We start from the raw sequence: 17,960 nt of genomic DNA, 5'->3' as shown, positions 1-17,960 counted from the left end.
TTTCTTGAAATCAGTATAGATTATATCCACACAACTCCTTTCATAATAGTTATCCTGTTAAAGCCTCTATTTTTTTTATTGCTTTTGGCAATCATGTTTGGGTTCAAAATGCTTGCAAATGGCCTCCTTTATTATCTGCTCTAAAATGTTCTCATGTTTTTGAGTCACTGCTCCATAATTAGAGGATCCTCTTTCCTGTTAAAAGAGTGGAGTCCCACTTGCTGATCTTCAGCCTTCTGGCATCTTCCTGGTTCTGCAGGATTCTCTAAAGACACCTGACATAGGCCCAAAGAGCTCTTTGCCCTTCCGCCTGCTAAGGCATATTTCATCAGGGACGGACAACATCTGGCTTAGCCAGAAGGTACTTTCCGCATCCTTACTGGCCTGCACCCTCCCCTGTTGAGTTCCTTCCTAGCCTGTGCAACACAAATCATCTTCCTCTGGATGTGTGGCGGGCGGAAAGAGAGCTGAGTTGCTTTGCTTTCCCTTGATTAAGATCACTCATCTGGAGTGCTCCTCAATACTCTCAGAATCAGTTGGATGAACCTCAGACAGGTGAATTCATTCTATATAATCAGCTGTTCCTTCCTTCTTCCTCTCTGGTCTTGTGTTGTTCCTCTAAAACTGTGGCATATGGATTTAGTTCCCTGGCTTGACTGTCGTGCTGGCGGCATAAATCATCAGGAGAGAGAAACATGGAGAAGGAGCTGAGATAGAATAATCTGAGATAGAATAGAATAGAATAGAATTTTTTATTGGCCAAGTGTGATTGGACACACAAGGAATTTGTCTTGGTGCATATGGCTTGGGTGTGCAGTTGTGCTGTTTGAGGGCTGATGAGCTAAACTGGCTTGTTGGGAGGCAGATAGAGGCAGCGTTCCAATTGGTCAAGACTATTATGTAAGTGTTGAGGACTAAAGCAGGGAGCCTGTTACCTTAGTAGCTGGTCTGACTTGTGAAGAAAATGAGAGAGAAACAGAGATACTTTGCTACATTTCAGCAAGTCTTTCAGAACGTATTGATGGAGAGAAACATTCTAGTAAGTGTTCGAGAGAGTTAATTTGTGCAGTCACAATTTCCTGGCCCAAAGGTGGAGAAGAGAGTAAAGACATTAATGTGAGACTTCCTAGCAGAAGAGAAGCAAAACTTCCGCTAGAAGGACAAACTATACCCAAGACCCAAGGAAGATGGGGAAGGAGGGAGATGGCTGGCTGCCTACGGACAGTTTTCTAGACCCAGAGGGAGGTGCCTTACGAAGTCTGTGTGAATTTTGCTCAGAAAGTGGAGAAATGAGATCACACGGAGAAGAGGCAGTTTTCTTTCTCAGCATGGAGGAGACAGAACTTTTATTGGAAAGCAAAAATAGAAAAGGAAGGAAAAGCATCGAGGAGTGTTTTTCTGCTTGCCCTCTGATTTTTTTCAGCTTCCCTTTGCCAGTTTTCCCCCCAGCCAGTAAAAATGTGAAGAGCTTCTGATCATAGAGTTGAAATCTTGTTCAACCGCCTGTCCAGGACAGAAAACCTCAAATCATTTCAGACATAACTACCATTATGAAAACTTAATGCTTTTTCTCTTCTTTTGGGCAAAAAATAAGAATGTTTGCTGTAAAGAAATGCCACTGGTTACAAGGAGAAAGCCTTGGAAATGAAAGTAGTTTAAATTTTACCAGAATTGGGTCACTAATAAAGGAAAATTAAGTCCTGGGTATTAATTGGCTCCAGTTTCCAAGATACAGCTTCAGGTCAAAATTGCATCAAAATAATTCAAAATTATGAGGGAGATTATGCTCGATAGCTTTTCTGCAAAATGTGATACAGCAGTGAGAATGGTGCCACACCAATCATTATAAATGTATCTTTTTATTAATACCAACAACATAACTTTTCATTCATTTATTGGTTTTTCATGTAACATTTTTCATGAAAAACTGACAAGCTCTAACATCAGATTAAACGACAAGGTTCCATCTTTATTTGGTTTCTAAACTGCGCTTTTTGGCTTTTCTCTTGTGAACTGCAGTAGGATCATCCCTGGGGAGATTCCAGCAGTAATCGTCAAGGATGGACGGACTCCGTTTCCCTTGGTATCTTTTCTCCATGCCTGCGATATCCTGATGGAATCTCTCCCCATGCTCATCACTCACTGTCCCCTAGTTCAAAGGGAAATATTGTCTAAATGCAAGTGTAAGAAGTGAATTTTTAGTGACATGTTTGCACCAAGTGCTTTATAGGACTTAAGCAAATTTTCCACGTATTTTTGAGTCATCTGCCTTGCTGTTCTCAAAGTGAAGATGTGGTACCATTTTTATTGTTCTACTGTACTCTGTCAAGAAGTTACAAGGCATCATGCTCATTAGACACCTCCCTCCCTTGTAGCGAAATATACCTGCGTATAAATCTTTATTGTGAAATATCTTGAAAATTTTAGCCAACCAACATCTTTATCACCTGTTTTCTAATTCATCTAATCAAAATAGATAAAATTATCACATTTTATCTCGGAGGTTGATAGTTTCCCAAAATTTGTAGACCAGTGTGGATTGTAGATAAGGTCTCCAGAATGGCCTTCTCTTGGGGCTTTTCTTTGTTTAATCTGAGGCTTGAAGTAATAGGGCTTGCTTGAGGGCTGCTTCTCTCCATATGCGATTCTGAGAGGCCTCAATGTTGGCACTTAACGTAAGGGACTTGATGGGACAGTTCCTGAGCCAAATGGGAGAGCAGAAAGGCCCACCTGTTCTCTTGAGTTGAACCATTCTACACCCACGCAGTGTTGTGGCCTGTCAGCGGCCTGTGCAGTTAGCTGATTCCGACAGCGAGGAGGCTGGTGTGGTGCTTCGCCAGCAGCCTGTGTAGCTGGCGCTCGAGTCAGACAATGAGGAGGCTGGAGAAGTTTCAAGTTTATTAGATTTCTATATCGCCCTTCTCCCGAAGGACTCAGGACGTTGTACAGCCAGATTAAAACACATAGATTTATAAAATTTAAAACCAATTAAAATCAAATATAAAATTTGGCCAGCGAATTAAAACACACATACACCCATTTTAAAATTCGTACTAGGCCAGTCCGGCTTGCTGGAACAGAAAGGTCTTAAGGGCGCGGCGAAAAGTACGCAGGTCAGGGCTAAGATGAAGCTTTAGGGGCAGATCATTCCAGAGGGTTGGTGCCCCACAGAGAAGGCTGTCCCCCTGGGTGTCGCCAGTCGGCATTGTTTGGCCAACGGCACCCTGAGGAGCCCCTCTGTGGGAGCGTATTGGCTGGTGGGAGTTGTTGATGGCAGAAGGCAGTCTCGTATATACCCCGGTCCTAAGCCATGCAGCGCTTTAAAGGTGGTGACCAACACCTTGAATCGCACCTGGAAGACCACCGGGAGCCAGTGCAGCTCGCGCAGGAGGGGTGTTACGTGGGTGCGCCGAGTCGCACCCATAACCACCCGTGCAGCTGCATTCTGGACCAGTTGGAGCCTCCGAGTGCTCTTCAAGGGGAGCCCCACGTAGAGAGTGTTGCAGTAGTCCAGCCAGGACGTGACGAGGGCATGAGTGACCGTGCGCAGGGCATCCCGGTCCTGAAAGGGACACAACTGGTGCCAGAGGCGGGGATTCCGCCAGGGCCTTCAGAACCTCCAGAAGCTCCCATAAGTGAAGAGGAAGAGGAAGAGGAGCCTCTTCTCGATGCATGGGCGTGCAGAGCTGCCAAAAGGCAGGAGTGGCTCCTCAGGAGGAGGTCTCCTCGAGAGTAAGTCTTGGGGCTAATTGGCCACTCCCTTAGCCTATTTAAGGAGGAATGCCGACGGAAGCAATCTGCAGGAAACAACTTCGTTCATATTCCTTCGTGTCTTGATTCCAGAAACGTTTGATTCGGCTTTTGTTTCTCTCTTGTCAGTGTTCCTGCAAATTGCTTCTGGGCATTCTGCCAACCACAGTAAGATATTACGGTTATCTGAAATACTGTGCCTCAAAATTGAGTTATTATTCTTTGGATTCTTGTCGGCTGTTAATGAAGTTAAATTAACAGCTCTTGTTCAGAAAAGACGGATTTAAACTGTACTTGTATTCGAACAACTACTAAGAAAGCTCATTAGTAGTCCTTAATTAATAAACTAAAGTTTGTACAGACTTTGTGTGTGCTGCGTTCTTTGGGGTCCGTAGCTGGGGCAGAACACGCAGGCACCTGACAGCAGCTTGTTGCTCCTGTATGAGTGGCAGGTGGAGGACCACCAGCACACACCACCTGTGGATACTCAAACAATGCTTTCTGGCTGATCTACCCAAGCGCAGCTACTAGAAGATGGGTTTCCCTCACTTCATGCAGATTCATTCTTGTGCGATACGTCATTTTCATCCAGGAATTTGCTCTCTCTATAAAAGAGGTACTTTGCAATTTGTACCAGCAGAATCAGTTTGTGCCAAGACCTCTTCCTGCACTTACCATTATGTTGTATAGTTGTCCTATTGTGCATCCTGCCTCTTGCAATAGCTGCTCCTGTTGACTCTGAGTTCAAATGGCCATCAGTCTCTTGTTCCAAAAGGGAAAGGAAAATAAACCTCCAGTATTAGAAACAACCTTTTACCTTGGTGCACCAAAGCTAGTGAAAGATCCAGGCTTAAGATGAACTTTAACCAGGGCAATAGCACTAGCACTTAGACTTCTGTACCGCTTCATAGTGCTTTACAGCCCTCTCTAAGCAGTTTACAGAATCAGCATATGCCCCCCCCCCAACAATCTGGGTCCTCATTTTATTGACCTCGGAAGGATGGAAAGCTGAATCAACCTTTAGTCTCATCAGGATCGAACTCCTGGCAGTGGGCAGAGCTAGCCTGCAATGCTGCATTCTGACCACTGTGCCACCAGGGCTCCAACCCCCTGTGTGCAACATAGCGAAGAAGGCTAATGGAGCTCTCACTCTGCCCTGGCACGCTCTGTCTTTTTTCTTTGCCTTGAGAGCCACGTAATTGGAAACCCAACCAGAGAAAAGTTGGAACAAATGTTTTCTCCGTACATGGAATGATGAGAAGAAAGCGTGATTGAGGAAAATGGTGCTTTTGAAAGGAGGCTCTAAAAATATATGAGAACATTTATCAGTGTAAACCGATTGCCAAATTTGATACCATTATTTTTATTATTTTTTAAATTTATTTTTATTAAACTTGTTTGCCGGCCATCTCGCTGTGAGGCGACTTATACCACTGGCAACCCTGACTTGTCCTTCAGGCATGTCTCATTTTATAAAAGTAGTTTTGTGCCAGGCTTTGGGGGCAACGTAGCCCTCCAGTAAAACCAGGGAAGCCTGGATCAGGCTGTTGTAGACCTCCTTTGTCCCTTTCGCTGATCTTTCTTTAAGTTTCTGAGGCTTTTGCCTCCTGAGGTTAGCATGATGTGAAATGACAGCAGGGTTGGGGGGGGGATCAGAAATAGCAGCCGGATTGTGTGCCTCCACCTCATATAAATGCTAAACGCATTTTTCTTATGGTCTGTGCTGGTAACCTTTGGCTTTGTTCGCTTTAAACTAGAGGCAAATCTTTGGAGAAGCCTATCAAAGGTGATGGGGGAGAATTTTTTGTACTTGAAAAATATTTCTGAAAATGGCTGCCCTGGTTGTAGGATTGAAGGCATTGCAGAGCTTCAGCCGGCCCTAAAGTTTGCTTCAGACCAGTCTGATTTCCTCCTTTCTCAGCATCGGGATGCGCCCCAGTGAACATCAGTGCTGGGGGAGCTTTCAAGGGCAACCCCCCCCCCCATTCTCAAGACTGGTGTTATGATGAAAGAGAGGTCCTTGTTTTGAGAGGGATCTGGTGGACTTCGTAAACCTCCCCCAGGCCAAGTTGAACAGTCAGGCTTCCATCCATTCAGCAGCTGAGCTGCCATGCGGCTGCTCGCTCCCTGCAGCCATTTGCGGTGTCGAAGGCAGTTTTCAGCACCAGCCATTGTTCTGCTCTTTCCTCCCATCGCCTGCAGCTCTGCTGAATCAGCAGTGCTGCTGCGCAGTGACCTGACCTCCTCACCTGCTCGCCCCCCCCCCCCCCGCCACTGCCATGGCTTCTTCCGATTGCTTTCCTGGCGAGGGATTGCATGCTGCTGCCCTCTGGTGGTTTCCGTGCCCACCTTCCTGCCTGAATTTCTTAAGTGGTTGCTTGGTTGAAGCGATGATCCTGCCTGGGGACTAGGAAGCAGCTGTTAAGCAGAAAATCAACACAGAATGAAATTCAGGAGTCCAAAGAATGCCTGATGTTTCAATGGCATCCAAAACATCTCCGAGAAAAATAGTATGTGATTCTTGACAAAAACTGCAAAAAAAAAGCTTATTTTTTCTTCACCAAGGCGAATCACGCGCCCTGGTATGTGAAGGCAGCCTTCTAGACCAGAAGACTAACACCAACAAGTATGGAGAGATAATTGGCCAAGCCTGGAAGGACACTTTGGGGAGACATTAGCAGAGAGACGGTTGTTGATCTGTGGAGCAGAGAAGAGCCTGGCACCGTGCGTCCTGGTTCTCTTCCAAATAACTTAGGCCAAACATCAAGGAAGCTTTTGGCTTCAAGCGTAGGGCTGGCTGGCACATGCCTGTCTTCAGAGCACTGTGTCCTCCGATGTACTGAGAAAGCAGCTCAAGTCCTGGAAGAGCCAGAAAGACCTAGAGTGGCCCGAGAAGAGGAGGAGACCGTAGGCCTCTGTTGCAAAGGCTTTGCTGGCTAAAGGGCTTGCTGCGCAGAGACCCCTTTTTGCCTCCTGCTCCAAGCCCACGGATGGGCTTGGAAAGGAGGAAGAGAAACGGAGACAGACAAAACCTCTTTGATGCCAAAAGCCTGGGAAAAAAATTACCTCTGATCCGCTTTTTTCAAAGTCTTTCCTAAAGCCTTTGTTTTTGCTGTAATCCCATCTTCTGGTTGGCCCTGTACTTTCTAGGCCCCCTGCCCCACTTTCTCTCCTCGGCCAGGAGGGTGGAAGTCGGAGGGGGCACATGGGACCGTATTATAGGCTGCTTCTAGCAGAAGGTGATCACACACTGTACAGATTTTACTACTCCCAGGAGGAGCATTTTGTATGGCTGCCTTCCTGATTGTTCCACCAAATCCTCTGGCAAAGCCCTCTCCAGGCTGGGTCCCCTCGGAGCGGGGGAGGAGGAGGGCAAATCTCTTTTCCAGCAAAGGATGTGCAGTTTTTCCTGCACCCGCACGCTAGGCCAGAGTGTGGGTGCAGTTTGGGCTGCCAGGCCGTGGGCTGGAGTTTGGCAGATTGGCCACGGCTGAATCCCGTCCTGTCCCATCATCTCAGTGTGGAGTATTTCACACGCTAAGCCCTGGGTGATTCTGGAGGAGGCTTTTCTTGCGTCTGGGGGGCTGCCTAGAGGGCAGGACTCATCGGTAGGCACTGGCCAGAAGGTCCCCACGGAGGGCACCAAGGCAGCAGCTTTCCTGTTTTTCTTGTATGCAGCAGAGCAAGACGAGGGTTCTTTGTAAAGTCATAACAAATGGCTGTGGATGGACCAGGCGACCTCCAATGAAAGCATCTGCAGCCGCTCAGCGCGCTCTGCCATTTGATCTCCCGTTTCATGTGTTTTGGCTTCGTACGGCGGCGGTATTTAACCCCCACTCCCAAATAATCAAGTGTCCATCATCTGATCTTATAGACGTGAATTGCAGAATAAAGCATTGTTGTCAGTGCCTCCTGTCAGTCTGTTTCCTTGCAAAACATGAGAAGGAACTTGGTAGCCCTTTTTCAGGCCAACAAATTTTAGTGCAAGGCCAAACTTTTGAAAATTTGTAGCTCACTTACACAGGCTGTGGCTAGACGGATGGAGGATTTAAATTTGGATTGCAGGGAGGAGAAATCGGGGTGATTTTGCAGTTGGCATGGGAGACAGTTTACCAGTACATGATTGATTAGCCATTGTGATGTGCAAAAAACCGTTTGTGTTTGTTGAAGTCCTGCAAGTTCAGCATTCCCTCCCTCAGTTGTGGGGCCTTTCCAGTCATGGAAACTTGTGGGAGGCTGAAATGTTCTGATATTAATTTGCCTTTGTTTAGGGCAAAGTGTCCAACATTAAGACCTGTGGAATTCCCCAGCCAGCCTTGGGAGTTGAAGCCCACAGGCCTTAAAGTTGCCACAGTTGGACGCTCCTGGTTTAGAGTCTTGATATCAAATGCGCATCCATCCATTCTTGCCTTTCCTTCTGATTTCTCTCACCCACCCCCACCCCCAATAGACTAGCATTGACTCCCCTTTTGCATTGTCTACAGTGAGAAACATTTATGTCTTTGGGTGGCCCAGGTTCAACTATTGTGGGGAAAGATAATGGTCTGGGGGAAAGACCTTGAGGGAGGAGGGAAGAGACGCTGCCTGGGGGAAGATCAGATAAAAGGCAGAGGAGTCCACAGCTGCTTAAGAGACCAAGGAAGGAACTTAAAAAGGATCCCCTCTAATGTATCAGACTCCAACAGCGGGAGATCCGCATTTTCAGACTTGCACGATGCTGTTAATGTAGCCTCAGAGTCAAGTAGAATTAGCTCATCTGGTCCTGTTTCCTGTCTGGCTTACCTGGGAGGGCTGACGGGAAGAGAGGAGCTCGCTTGCTCTTTCTTTCTTTCTTTCTCCCCCGTCTTTCGCGATGATGGATTCTTCCAGCAGAGAGAACCCCTGGGCTGCCTTGGCCAGCAGCTGGAAAGGGCTCGGCTGCAGCAGGGAGAGCACACGCGGCAGGCTTGTCTGGCTTCATAGGTTCGCCCGAGACAAGTGTGTGGCAGCTGCTCCTTGGTGCTAAAGGGACCCCTCCTCAGTTTTTTCTGATTACAGGTAGTCCTCAACTTACAACAGTTCATTTAGTGACTGTTCAAAGTTACAACAGCATTGAAAAAAAGTGACTGTTGCAGCATTCCCCATGGTCATGTGATCAAAAATCAGATGCTTGTCAACTGCCATCATATTCATGATGGTTGCAGTGTCCCAGGATCATGCTTGTTCAGGGGGTTGGACTAGAAGACCTCCAAGGTCCCTTCCTTGTTATGTGATCACCTTTTGAGATCTTTTGACAAGCAAAGTCACTATGGAAGTCAGATTCACTTAACAATTGCAGTGATTCACTTAACAAATGTGGCAAGAAAGATTGTAAAATGGAGCAGAATTCACTTGCTTAGCAACATAAATGTTGGGCTCAATTGTGGTCGTAAGTCAAGGACTACCTGTACTTGTCTCTGGAGAGAAAAGTAGCAATGAATTGTGGCTAAAATTTTCTGGACAAAAAGGGAGAACCCCCTTTTTTTAAAGTACTGTTCCATAATATCATAGATGTCAGATAGTTTGGCTACTGCTTTTACTCAGCCTTCTGAGCTTTCGACTCATGCTGGAGCCCATCCTCAGGGAACATCTCTCTACCGGAATGTATTGGTGGCATTGCCTTCAAAGAACAGTTATATGTTTTTGTTCATCTGTATGTCAACCTTTAGTTTTGAGTTTTCAGAGTTTTAGTTTTGAGTTTAAGGGAGATTCCAGAATAAACTCTTGGGAAAAGGTTTTTATTAAATCACCCCTGAATACTTTCAGCATCAGAAGGATACAACCCCAAAAAGCTGGCTGAACCCAAGCAGTGGGGAGCTTGATTCACAAAAAAGCTGGCCTATAGCCCTTTTTCCTTACTCCTTGCTCTTTGGAATCCTCACCTCTGTTCTGGGATAGTCATGTTTATATTTATGGCGTTGGAGTGAAAGAGATTTCAAGAGAGTAAGCAGACAGACAGTGTGGCGTATGCATTGAAAGGAACGCCTCAGTGCCAGCTATTTGCTTTTGCCTTAAGTGCTCAGGCTTCTTAGGAGCCAAAAAAAAAAAGTCTTTAGGGTGAAATTGATTAGGGATTTGCCAATGTCAGGGTCTTAATTAACTTCTTTGGGGAGGAGAGCACTTAGGGAAACCCCAGCTGGTTTAAGCAATAGCTCCACTCTGTGAGGGAGAAGGAAAATGGGTCAGGGTGGGACACAGGCCATTATGCACTTGCAACTGTGTGGATCTGAGGGAATCCCCCGAAACCCCCTTAAAATCTTAGCAAAAGTGAAGAATGTGTTCACTTATGTATGTCTATTGGTGGATCCCTGTCACCAGGAAACAAATTAGATGGAAAAAAATGAGTAGTTTTTCGACTCCCTCCAGCAAAGTTTATATAACTTCTTAGTTTTTGCTTCACGGAGTGTGGCTGTCATGACACTAACGCAGACAACGGTGTAATTTCTCTGCCTCCCCAAATTCTGCCTTGCTGCTTCTTTCACTTGCTTTGGTGGCTGATGGCAGAGGGAACCCTGCAAGCTGACTTTCTCTGTTACGGCACTTGTCTAAGGGATTAGGGCAGAGGTTTGGCACTATGTGCTTTTCCACTGTCTGGCCTTCCACTGACTGTGGGCGGTTGTAGTTGGAGCAGGCACCAGGGCCTGGTGGAAGGTGTGCCGTGACGGGTGCTGAAGCGGCGTTTGAGGCGTATCATCGTCCCTGAGGGATTCCTCCCTTGCGTTGCTTCTGGCTCTTCCCCAGAGTCTGCCATGGTCTCCACGCATGTCTGCTGCAGCCCTCGCTGCCTTTGCATAACTGTTCCTGTCGTCCTGTTTTGCAGGCTGGAGAAGCAACAGAATCGTGTCCTAAAATCAGGAGTACAGCAACAGATCAACAAGAACCTCCCTTGCAGAATGAGTACGAGGAAGACAGCTCCGATGAGGAGGTAAGATTGTCTCAGCTCCTTGTTGTGGTCAAGCAGCGATGGCTTCTCTGGCTGCGTGGTCCGAAGTGAGTCCAGGCCACTCTGTCAACAGTCTGCTGCAGGGTGAGAATAAGGGCTGATAGCATTGCCCTTCATTGGATCCAGTGATGCCGGGCAGCGAGCCTTTGCTTTCCAGGGATGGTTGGGGGAAATGGATTCCCTGGAGCCATTTCAGGCTGTGATCCAGCAGAGAGGCAGTCAGAATGGGAGTCTCTCCTTGTTGCCTCTGAGCTCCCAGTGGCTTTCAACCTGTCCATTATGGTGTCCTGGATGAGTTGTGGGGATTGGGAGTGAAGGGTGCCATGGTTACAGTGACAAGAGTGAGACCTCTACAGTAGTCCTTGACTTAGAACAGTTCGTTTAGCGATCGTTCAAAGTTACAACAGCACTGGAAAAAGTGACTTATGACTGTTTTTAATACTAAGGATCATTGCAGCAATCCCCGTGGTCACATGATCAAAATTCAGACCCTTGGCAACTGACTCATTTTTATGACGGTGGCAGTGCCCTGGGGTCACGTCATCCCCTTTTGTGACCTTCTAACAAGCAAAGTCAGTGGGGAAGCTGGATTCACTTAGCAACCAGGTTTCTAACTTAACTGCAGTGATTCACTTAATGACTGAGGCAGGGACTCACTTAGATTGGCCATGGGATCATCATTGGAAGGCCTGAAGGACCAAGGAGAAAAATCTATGTCTATGGTTGCTGAGAGTTAACACTGCCTTGATGGCACAAATCTCGCCCTTTTGACCCAGCAGAAACCAAGATGTGGAAGCGATTAGTCTGGAATAGAGGTTGAGAGCGTCATGAAATATATGGGCCTACCAAATGTGTGCGCGCATAAATGTCTTGAGCATAACCCAAGTTTACAGCGCTTTCATGTTGGAATCCAAGGTCTCTCCTTCGCAGTCGGTCCTCTTTCAGGGCCCCAACGGTGGGGAGGAGGAAGGAGACGGTTCAAAACTGGTTGACATCCGAGCGGCTTCCGGTGGGTTTGTTCCTGCTCGCCGGCCTGCCCACTTTTCTGGAATTGCATTTATCGGTCTCCCAGCAGAGCCTGACGCTGCTTCTGCTCCCTGTGTCCAGGATGTATTCTTAGCACTCTGTGCTTCTGGCTGCATTGTGTCCCTGGTGTCCGAGGTCACCACTAGGCTTACCTATAAAATTGCTTGTAAAGCTGCAGCCCTGGCAGTGCCTGCGTCCCAAGGGAATAAACAGCAGTCTTGGAGGGGCTGCCAGCCGCATTCCTCATTGGCTCTCAAGTTGCAAGAGACCCTCCAGGGATGTGGTGTCATCGCCGGAAGGGGCAGGACAGAGCCCTTTAATTGATTGAGGGGGTGATTAGAAATGGGGCAGGAAGAAAAGAGGAGGGGCCTAGTGGAGAAGCGCAGAGCACTTTGCAATTTGGTGAGAAATGGTTCTGTGAAGCAAAGAGAAAGAGAAGTCGCCACCCTTGCCCTCTCTCTCCGTCTCTTCTGCTTTGCCCCCTCTGGCCCCTGGGGGATTCTGCTCCACCCACTCACCCCCATCACCAGTGCCTGTACTTGCTGTGCCCATGCAGCTGCCTGGACCAGTTTCCAGATGCAGTCGCAGACAGCAGTGCTTTGCAATGAAGTCATGGGTTTAGAAAACGAAGCCCTTCCAGCTTTGCAGCTTGGTCTCTCTCTCTCCCTCCCTCCCTCCCTCCCAAGGCGAGCCTGTCCAGCTGGATGATGGTTTGCCCAGCTGGGCTGACAAGCGTTATCAGCCCAGGGAGCAGCAAGGGGGCCTGGCAAGGGTCCCTGTGGCTGGATACTGCTCTGGGAATTGGAGGGGAGGGGTAGCGGCTCCTTCCCCTGCTGTCTGTGAGACAGGGCAGGTCCCCTAGTGCTGGGCAGCTGCCCCCTATGGGCTTTCAGGCTGTATTCACCTAGGTATGAGATGAGACATAATGCAAAAGCATGCTTAGGCCTCAGGGTTCGAAAAGACAGAGTTCTGTGGACACCCCAGTGTGGAGAGGAGGGGGCTCCAGTGTGGTTACAAGGTCTTCCTGTCCTCCAAGAAGCCAACTGTATTGCTGTTCGATGTACGAGGGATCTCCCAGATCCTTTGCTCACCTGGCCTCTCTGGCCACACCTTAAAAATGGGAGGCAAGTAGAGAGAGGTGAAGGGGTCTGCGTTGTGTCACACGGGACTTTCTGAGCCTGACTCTGGTGTGAGGCAGCCCCACTTCCTGGGGCCCTTGCTCAGTTCCTGCCACTTCCACCCGCCTCCCTCCCCTCCTCTCCCCTCCCACCTGGGGGGCTTTGGAAGCACTTGACAACACTCAGCAGTGCAGACTAAACTTCCTGCCCCTGAGCTCTGCTCTGTTGGCAGCCCTGGCGCTCTGCCTGGCACCTGCCCAAGTCGGCTCCCGTTGCATGTTCTGGGAAGAGACCCAGCAAGACGAATGGGCTTCCTGTACAGCCTCTTGGCCCTTCTCCTTGTGCCCCTGTCCCGGCTGGGGAAAGCTGGGCAGGTACGTCAGGTGGAGCATGGGCGGAGGGGCTGCGGCCTTTTCTTCCCCTGCCCCAAATGGGCTGAGCAAGCCCCCCCCCTTCAGTCGCTGGAGATGAATGGCCAGGAGCTGGAGAGGCTGTCAAGGCCACGTGGGGAGGAAGCAGTTTGGGGCGCTTGTTTGCTTCCTCCCACAATGACTATTCCATATGTCAGCGGATAAGAAAACCCCCGCCCCCTCCCATTGAGGGCTCCTTTGTGAGCCACCGGCGGCTGTTCCAAGCCCCCTCCCTGCCCTTGCCTGGGATGCAGCTGGGAGGGAGGGGGGAGCTCTCCTTCCAGTAGCAGGGGCTGGGGGGGTTGCCTGGCCAGGGTCCCTGAATGCATCACCCAGCCTGTGGGGCTCCAGCGCTCTGCTCTGCCAGATCTTTTCAGCTTCATTGTTTTTTTCCTAAGGATTCTAGTGTGGTGTGCAGAATTGTTGTCATTGAAAAATAAACTACAACTAAAACATTTAGAAGTGTTTTAACTAGCCAACTGAACAAATAACCTAGAGTCCAATAGGTGCTCTGCAGGTCCCCTCTCCTTTTTTCTGTGCACCCGCATGCCAGCAAACCTTGTGGTTTTTATTGGTCTCGAGCTTGTAGAGTTTTAGGAGTTAAACTGGTGGTGTGGTGCCTCCTACAGGTCAGTAGTTAATACAACGCCTGGAATCCTTTTGGATTGTACCTAAAAACACCTGGGTCAGTTTTGTTTTGGATTTCAGAAAAAGTGCACCCCTGGGAGCCTGCCCTTCTCCCATCGGGATTTTGGCAAAGGGCCTGCCTGGAAGGTCTTTGGGCAGAGGAGCTGCCCATGCTTCCTTGGACTCTGCCCAGCAGGGAGTGGATGAGCCCCATTGAGGGAGGAGGGGACCAGGAAGGTCTGGCTAAAAGCAGAGGAAAGGAGCCAGCTTCCCAATCAGGGAAACAGCCACCCCTCCCTCCCTCCCTCCCTCCCTCCCTCCCTCCCTACGCTCGAGGCCGCAAATCACTGGAGGAAAGAGGCGGCACCTCAGGAATAGTGTTGGCAGGGAGCTCCAGGCTGCACTGAGCTGGTTCCCCATTCTTTGGTCCAAGGTGCGAGAGCAGGCTTGGGCTGGAGCAGATGGGCAGGGGTGGTGGAGCTGCCTTTTTAAAATTTATTTTGTTTTTGTTCTTCCTCCTGCCTCAATTTTTCTGAACATCAGTAGGAAAGCGCTCCTTTCTCTATCGCTGGCTGCTGAGTTCCAGAGGGATGGGGAGGGGTTGAAGATTGCAGGTCACCCTGTCGGCTGTAGGCTTCCCTAGTCTTGTGAATGGGAAACCCAGCAGGGCCGAACGGGAGGGGCCAAACAGCCACATCACCATTTTTAAAAAGGGACCCCAAAAAGCCAGTCAGCTCAATCCCTGTTTTAGGCCAAGGAAAAACACAATCAGTCCACCTGAGGAACAGCAGCAGGAGTTTCACAAAGGTGAATCCTGCCTTACCTGCTGGCCAGAGTATTTTGGGAAGGTCAGCAGGTACCGCTCAGGATTTCCCAGTTCCTTACCAGGGGTTGTCCTTCCTTGGATTTTTCCCTGTTAAAAACCAGGGTAGTATTTTTGCCTAATAAAGCACATCTCCAGAAGCCCCTCTTTTGCTCTCCAGCTGTCAGAACCGCTGCAGTTAAGATTTCGAGCTGCTCTTCTGGCGAATAGCAAAGAAATGAGTCTGAAACATTTGATATCTTCTTTGTTAGATTCGTATGCCGCCTTCCTTCCAGGAGCTCAAGGCAGTGGTTCCCTTCACCCATCTTTCCCAACAGCAACCCTTGGGGTTAGGGTTGGGGTCGAGAACTGAAGGGCAACAGGAAACTTTTGCACAGAATCTCCAGTCCTGGCAGTTCAGTTGAACAGAGCTGGGAATAATTCAACCTTGTGTGTGTCAGAGCAGGATTTATAGGCTCTCCCAAAGAGTAAAGCCTTTCAGTATCTCACTGGTTGCTGAGGGGAGACGCTCGCATGCTGACATTTAAGGTTTGGGCTGTATTCTGCAGGCTATCCTCCCCCCCAACTCCCCACCCCCACCCCCGGTTCAGGAGCACTTGCAGCATCCAAGCTGCATCAGAACATTAAAATCCTAGACTGGAAGGAACCTCGGAGGTCTTCTAGTCCAACCCCCTGCCTCTAAGGCAGGAGACCTTATCCCATCCTGGACAAATGGTTGTCCAGTCTCCTCTGGAGCCAGCCATTCCACTGCCTGTTTTCACTGTCACTGTCAGGAAATTTGTCCTTAGTTCTTGGCTGGATCTTTGATCATCTTCTGCCCATTACTTCTTGTCCTATTCCCGGGAGCCTTGGAGAATCAGTCAAGCCCCTCTTCTCTGGGACAGCTCCACAAGCTCTGGAAGACAGCTGTCATGTCGCCCATAACCCTTCTTTTCAGTAGGCCAGGCATACCTGGTTCATCGTAGAGCTTAGCCTCCAGGCCCCTGATTACCTTGTTGCCAGCCTTTGTCTTGTTCTGTGTATTGGACCGGGCCTGGACGGGGGACATTGAGTGAGAGGATGGGGCATGTGGACATTCAGGGTGCTCTGGCTGAGCCAGATGGCAGCACTTTTTACTGGGGAAACTTAGCTTGTGGCTCCTGCTGGAAGAGGGAGAGCCTGCTGGTAGGTAGGTATGGTACCCACCACAGCCAGGTAGTCCAGGCTGAGAAGTGTTTGGGGCTCTCCTGGCAGACAGATGCCCTTTCCATTTGAAACGGGTGTAGTGGGGGCCCTGGGCAGTATGAGAGATGCCCTCAAGAAAGAGGGAAGGGATCACTTGGCCTGCTCCCCCTCTCCCCCCCTCCCCAAAAAAAATCCCAAGACGGAATCTTGAAATCCTCTCATAGAAGCATATTGATGTGGAAGGAAAAGGAGGGGGCTGGCAGGAAGAATTTCTTTATCCTGGAAAAAATGACATCAGTGAATAGCTCAAAACGATCATCTTTCTCTGACCCAGAAAGGGAAAGAAACCCACAGCAGCTTTGAGGTGAAGAGTGGAAAATTTTTTCCCATTTATTTTCCCCCTCTGTGTGTTGGATCTGTCTCAGTTTACAGGCTGCCCTTTTGGAAAGACCGGCTGCCTCTGTTTCAGAGGGGTCTGCAGGGACCCTGGCCTTGCTGCTGCCGGAACCGGAGGGGAGGGGAGGGGAGGGGAGGGGAAGGAAGGAAGGAAGGAAGGAAGGAAGGAAGGAAGGAAGGAAGGAAGGAAATGTAATCTAGCCAGCTGCGTCTGGCATGCTCGGCATTCTCTATCTGGCGATGGTGTCCAGCCTTTACCTACCATTTTGGGCTTCCCCCATTTGAACTCCATGACCCAGTGTCCCGGGTCTGTGTGGCATAAGTCTCAATGCCAAGATTTCTTTTAACTCTGCAACCGCTGAGTAAGCCCTGGCAGCACGTGGCAACTAACCTGGACACATGGCATGTTAAGGACAGAAGTGAGGTCATCGTCTGGCTCACAGCAGAAACATTTTTCTTCCTGGTGTCCCCAGTAGCTTAGCATAAATTGACAGGGCCTCTCCCCAATATCTCTGTTTCACTGAAGTCAGTGGGGAGGTTTTCCTTTCTCAGCTAGCCAGACACCCAAGGGACAGTTTGGGCCAAGCTGCTCTTGAATGGAAAATAGTTGTGAGTGTTTGTGGTTCTAAAACCCCTTCTGGGGAGATGGTTAAACTGTCCAGATAAAGGCCGTGGATGTAGCTGCTGTTCAAGTCATGTCAGTAGCTAGTTTTTCTGCTGTTTTTCTTCAATTCTGGCGTTTTAAGTCTCTTGCAAATTGGTGAATGGTTTCGATTTAACAGTGGGAAATTATTTTTCCAAAATAAGCCAGAAGATCAAGCTATATGTGCTTATTTGCTCTTTTGAAGAAAGGTGCCATTTCTGTACCTGATAAGGCCCAGTTGGTTCACTAAAAATTGGATTAGGTCTGGCTCAAATATCAGGCCAACTTCTCCCTTCTTGCTTGGCAAAATATCAAAACCCTGCAAGCATTTTGTAGACTTCGTGGGAGTTAATAAAGATGTTGCCTCAATAGAGATTGTAGACTTCTTTTCATGAACAATACGGTGCATTTAGCCTGTTATGTGACTTGGGAGCACTTTTATGAAATGAAGCTCTCTCCTCTCTCTCACCAATTCCTTTGTACCTGGTGGAATTAAAGAGGGTTGGTGAAACCCCAAAGAATTTTACCCTGAAAATCCAGAAACATCCTGGTTTTTTTTACCCTGTTATTTTTTTTATAAATAACTCTGTGGACCCAGTGGAAAAGAATGTATAAAACAGGGATTTCCAACCTTGGCAACTTTTAAGACTTGTGACTTCAACTGCCAGAGTCCCACAGACATTCTGTTCTTTATTGATCTTTTATGGGGGTTTTCTTTATGCTTTTACGCTTTGAGTTGTATACTGCCCACTCTGAGAGTGAGATGGGCAGTTCCTAAATAAGATAGACAGACGGATGGGTCAGATTTTGCTTCTTTATTTGCCGCTTGGTCTAGGGCAGGGGTCCCCAACCCTTGGGCTGCAGCCCATGACTGGGCGGTGAGCCGTTCAGAACCAGGCCACGGAAGTGGCAGGCCAGCGCACGCAAATGCACACACATCCCCACTTGCATGAGCAGCGACTAAACCATCCTCTTCTCCCCCCCCTCCCCCCATCCCCCGTTTGCAAAGCTGGAAAGGTTGGGAAATCTGGTCTAGGGCACT

General features: G+C 48.7%; 1 protein-coding gene across 2 annotated transcripts in view; it reads left to right on the top strand.

Moving 5' to 3' along the window:
* The window catches only part of BOP1 (BOP1 ribosomal biogenesis factor), a 52,148-nt gene that overhangs the window by 2,668 nt on the left and 31,520 nt on the right, over window positions 1–17,960 (top strand). For both annotated transcript variants that reach the window (XM_070940186.1, XM_070940187.1), the window contains exon 3: window positions 10,589–10,693. In XM_070940186.1, coding sequence (XP_070796287.1) covers window positions 10,589–10,693 — 105 coding nt within the window. The remainder of the gene's footprint in view (window positions 1–10,588; window positions 10,694–17,960) is intronic.

Source organism: Pituophis catenifer, unplaced genomic scaffold (assembly GCF_029215685.1).
Source record: "Pituophis catenifer annectens isolate HBS135680 unplaced genomic scaffold, rPitCat1.0.hap2 SCAF_3, whole genome shotgun sequence".
Taxonomy (NCBI): domain Eukaryota; kingdom Metazoa; phylum Chordata; class Lepidosauria; order Squamata; family Colubridae; genus Pituophis; species Pituophis catenifer.
This window is presented reverse-complemented; position numbering and strand designations above follow the sequence as displayed.